Here is a 4,923-nt window from a genome sequence, read left to right on the forward strand (position 1 = left end):
TCTGATTGCTCTAGGGAAGGAGTGAAGTCATTCTCTGGCAAATAGCTCCTAAGGCCAGCTGGGCCCTGGTCCTCTCTGGGGAATGTGAATTGTCCATGGCCACAGCTCCAGCCTCTGCCTGGCTAATTCCAGAACACCTCCAAAGTTTGCCAGTTTTCACAAATCCTCATTCCCTCTTATTCTCACACAGATTAGATTTAGAATCCCCTCCACAAATAACTGTAATCTCTAGATGTAGATAAACTGATCTGGAGGGTTGGGGACCATGGAGAGGCTCCCAAGTTTGGAGAGGAGCTGGGATTTTCCACTTTTCCAAGGGCTGGTCCTCAGTATCCCATCTCCTTGTCCACGGCTCTGGGTGTCTGAGAGACAAGCTAACTCCCTATGAGTGCCTCTGATGCCATCTATCCTGGCAAACAGAATGCAAGTCCTTGGCTCTCTGACAGCCCAAGCTCTATTTAGACTGTGGCCACTCTGCCATCCACAGGAACACAAACTAGAGTTAGCAGGGCCACTGATGGTCTGGGCCTCTCTAGACAGTGCTCTTTCTAACATGCCCAGAGGGGGCTGGCTTCCCGTAAAGCTCAGCCTGACCCACCCTGGAGCTAGGTGCGAACAGATCCCGGGACAACAAGGGAAAGCCGAGTGCTCTGGGCGGGAATGGACTTCTGCTCCGGAAGCGGGAAGCAGCAGGTAGGTGCTGCAGGCACACAGATTCATAGTTAACGCTGACAGCTCCAGAGCAGGCCAGCTAGGGCCTTGTCTGAAACGTGTCTGGTGTCTCCTCTCTCAGGGAGGTCTCAGGAATACCTAATTTGGATAGCCCAGGGAGCAGGGAGGGTGCCTGTCACAGGCTGATAGCCAGGGGGAGGACAGTTTAAGGACTAGTTGGGCTCTAAACTCAAGATGTCTATGGGGTTGCAGCTCAAACTTTTAGCAAAACAAAGATCTAGGGTGGGGGTGGTCTCAGGCTGGGAGGGGATCAAGCATGGTTGCTAATGGAGAGGCTCAGGGGTCTGCAGTCTTCAGAAAGGCCACACTATGGTCCACAGCCAAGAAAACATTTGCAGCCAATGCTTCCTGGATCATCTTCTCTAGGCCAAACCTTGGAGAAGAGGAAACTGGGCAGGGGTGGAAGCAGGTGCCGCCTCTGGAAGTGCAGTGCCCCCAGGCTTAGCTAATTTAAGACTCACAAGGGGAAAAGACAAATTTTCAGATAACAGGTTCTGGTTTTTTGTTTTTTTTTTTTTTTCCTGTGTGCATGTTAAAAGTTTGGAGATTCCAAAACTAACCACCTACCCCACCCCTTTGTAACTGTCCCATGTGGAGAGTGAACACAATGGAGTTCAGAGGTTTGTTGTTGTTGTTGTTTTGTTTTTTAACTTGGTTAGAATCTGAAATGGATTTCAGTGAAACCAAGTGAAACCAGAATTAGAATCAGGGACAGGCAAACCACTTGCCCAGGAAGGTGGATCTCCAGAGGCCCTTGTAGGCCGCAGACCTGAGTCCCCAAAGTCTGTCCACACTGTATTTTTCTCTGAGACACTGCAGACTCCTATGTGGCCTGTGGCTGGCTCCTCAGTTCTTAAAGGTATCCTTAAGAAGACAGGCACGGGGCCTCGGTGGCCTTGCTGGAAGAGTCTTAGGCTTCTTGGGGCAGTTTGGTCAGGATCTCCACACCTCTTGCTGTGATGAGGACTGTGTGTTCAAACTGCGCGGACCTGAAACACATGGGGGGGGGGGCGGCAGTCAGCAGTCAGGATACTGCACTAGCAGTTCTGGGTGCTGCTGAACAACCTCCCTAGCCCAGCAGTTCAAACGTAACAGGGCAAATACCTTAGGTTGTCTAGTGAGACCACAGTCCACTCATCCTCCAGGACTTTAAATTCTGGGGACCCCTCAGTGATGATTGGCTCTGTAAGAGAGAAAACATTTAGCATAGTAGGTATTGTTTCCGGTCTGTGATGAGAGAGGGGAGGGGGGGATAAGGATGCTCTCCCTCCCCCTGAGTGTTTCACCCACACCTCTTGTTGTCATCCCGCAAGGGCTGATAATTGGTGCTGCTTACATAGTATACTACAAACTGAACAGTAGGAAGAGGAAACGCAAGAGCATTTTTTTTAAAAAAATGTATGAAGTTGCCTGGTTCATAGTTTTTTTTTTTTTTTAGAGAAAGAAGGGCATTTTAATCAAGCCTTAATTAGGACCCTGTGGATAATAACCACCCAAACACCAGTCCCTCTTATAAATACCAGTCAGATTTTTAAAATATTTGAATTTTAAAAACACGCTCAAAATGTTCATTAATCAGCAAATAACAATTTTCTTATTTCACCCTAATTGCTTCTCCATTAAGCCCTACAGTCAGAGCCAGGAGGCCTTGGTGGCCCTAGGTGATTGGAATTTGGTGGTGACACCAATCACGCCATCCACCAGGAATGGGGCTCCACAGAGCACATGCCACTTGCTGACAGAGAGCGAGGGACTTAATCGTCTCTAGTTACTGGGTGTTAATGAAAAAACAAAACAGAAAAACAAACAGCACATTATGCCGGTAACGGAATTAGGGGTTGGGTGGCTGCAGCCTCCTAAATGTGTCCGTAAGTATCTGATTTAGGAAGCCGGGGCTAGAGGATATTATTTAATCACATTTACTATGCATCCAAATTATTTCATTATGCTGATTAGCTTCATTAGGCCTTTGCAGGACTTCAAGTCTAGGCAAAGGCCAGTTTTCCGTCCATGGGCCCCAGCTCTCTGAAGAGGAGACCAGCATTTACCTATGGTGAAAGCCATGCCCTCCTCCATGGGCAGGTCATTGTCATTTGCTGCAAAACAAACACAGGGAGGTATGAGAAAAGGAACCACGGAGAGAAAGAAACACAAGGGGGGAGCTGGGCTCCATTAAAACACTTGGCCATTTTGCTTTTGGAAAGGGTAGAGGGTTCTAGATCCCTGGTTGAGCCCCCCCCGGGGGGGGGTAAACACTGGGCTTGCAGGAGTGGGGGAGTCTCACTCTTTGTGGTATCTGTGTTCTCAGACTCCGCCCACTCTTCAGCAGTTGGCTGGTGGGGGCAGCTAGGGTGTTCAGACACCAGTACAATTCCTCTCTTCTTCATGTCTGTCGTCCCGTTCCCCATACCACCTGATGCTACGCCCCCTGGTCTCCCTAAGGCCAAAATAAGTCTTGGGAGAAAGATGCTAAAGGCCAACACCTGGCATGGAGGATGGAGCAGGAGAGGGCTCCATCCCCAAACATCTGCATGCCTAGGCAATGGTGGGGCATGGGAAGACAGAATTTTTCATGCTGAAGGGGACCTCTTCTGAGCCGCCTCAGGTGGGGCTCTTTGGTTCAGAGGGGCACTGTTCTGCTGGGCCTCCATGGATCCTAGAGTGGGTTCCAGTCATTTCTTCCAGGGACTTGTCCTGTCTCAAGTACACAAGGCTACATACTCAGGACTAACTTTCTCTTAGCCCTTGTTCAAATGTGCACTCCCTCAGGACTCTCCTCCAGGCAGCTGCTTAACCCAAGTCCTCCCACCCCTCCTGATGGTTGCTGCCTTCTCTCTGTAGGGTGCACACCCAGATGGGGGAGAACTGGATTCTGAGGAAGGAACACCAGGGTGGGCATGATCCAGAAAACACGAAAGAGTACATGCTGCTAAGTGCATCAGCTGTCAACGCTGTGTAGGATGTAAGGAAGTTTAACCACAACAGTCAGCGGTTAGGGAAGGGGGGAGAAGAAAAACAGAAAACAGTCACGTGTGCATGCTGCCGGGATGCAGTGCAGTGGGGTTTTGTCTGCAGCAACTTTTTCTAGACAAACATCCCTCAGGCCTGCCAGCCATGCAGCCTTCAGGAGAGGACCAAAGCCAAAATGGACTTCATTTGGGAAATGTGCTGACCTGTGACCCTCCAGCACAGTAACTTCCTGGTTAAAATGAAGTAGATAACCTCACACTCCCAAGATGGTGGTCGGCGTGGGGGATGGTGGTGACAATGTGGACTCAAAGCAAAAAGAAGTTGGAGAAATACTGATGTCATTCAATAAATACCTTCCAAAATAACTCTTACCATGATGCCAAATTTCTGGATGTCCGTGAAAGTACGATCCTATCCCATGTCCCACAAAATGTGGGCAGACTTGCAGCCCATGCTGATAAGTTATGCGGCTTTAAAATAACCAAAAGACATCTGATTTAGTCAAATGTTTTAATTCATATTAAGATGAAAAATAAAATCACTTAAAATAGTCTCTGAGAAAGAAAAAAATCAGTTCTGTGGATGAGAGGGGGAGAGGAGAAGCAGGGGAGGAAAAGAGGAGGAGAGGAGGGAGGGGGAACTGCAGTTGGGGATGCAAAATACATGAAAAAATTTAATTGATAAAAAATCAGTTCTATTTCTAGTCTGATAATAGCATGAATGTCTCCTTTATTCTGGAGTAATTTTAGTGTCAACAGGTCCTTCTGGACATAAGACAGAAGGTGTACATATGAGACCCGTTTGAGTCATCCTCATCAGTACATTTAATGAAGGTTATTTTTAGGCAAGAAGTAAACATGCATGCACACAAATGTAGACTGATCACAAACATAAGGAAGGTACACACACATAAGGTACACACACATACACACACATAAAGAAGGTACACATACATAAGGTACACACATACACACATAAGGAAGGTACGCACACACAAGGAAGGTACACACACATAAGGAAGGTACACACACACAAGGAAGGTACACACACATAAGGAAGGTACACACACACAAGAAAGGTACACACACACATAAGGAAGGTACACACACACAAATAAGGAAGGTACACACACATAAGGAAGGTACACACACACAAGGAAGGTACACACATACAAGGAAGGTACACACGTAAGGAAGGTACACACACACAAGGAAGATACAC

The 4,923-nt window shown here is 47.7% G+C and overlaps 1 protein-coding gene across 1 annotated transcript in view; it reads right to left on the minus strand.

Moving 5' to 3' along the window:
* Nucleotides 1-1,252: 1,252 nt before the first annotated feature.
* The window catches only part of Metap1d (methionyl aminopeptidase type 1D, mitochondrial), a 72,332-nt gene continuing 68,661 nt past the window's right edge, over nucleotides 1,253-4,923 (minus strand). Inside the window, exons 7-10 of the mRNA XM_050122295.1 lie at nucleotides 4,075-4,172; nucleotides 2,781-2,828; nucleotides 1,837-1,915; nucleotides 1,253-1,721 (exon numbers count right to left, since the gene is read on the minus strand). Of these exons, the coding sequence (XP_049978252.1) occupies nucleotides 1,643-1,721; nucleotides 1,837-1,915; nucleotides 2,781-2,828; nucleotides 4,075-4,172 (304 nt within the window). The 3' untranslated portion in view covers nucleotides 1,253-1,642. The remainder of the gene's footprint in view (nucleotides 1,722-1,836; nucleotides 1,916-2,780; nucleotides 2,829-4,074; nucleotides 4,173-4,923) is intronic.

Source organism: Alexandromys fortis, unplaced genomic scaffold, assembly GCF_014885135.2.
Source record: "Alexandromys fortis isolate MF-2015 unplaced genomic scaffold, M_Fortis_MF-2015_v1.1 scaffold_8_9099976_23576923, whole genome shotgun sequence".
Lineage (NCBI taxonomy): Eukaryota > Metazoa > Chordata > Mammalia > Rodentia > Cricetidae > Alexandromys > Alexandromys fortis.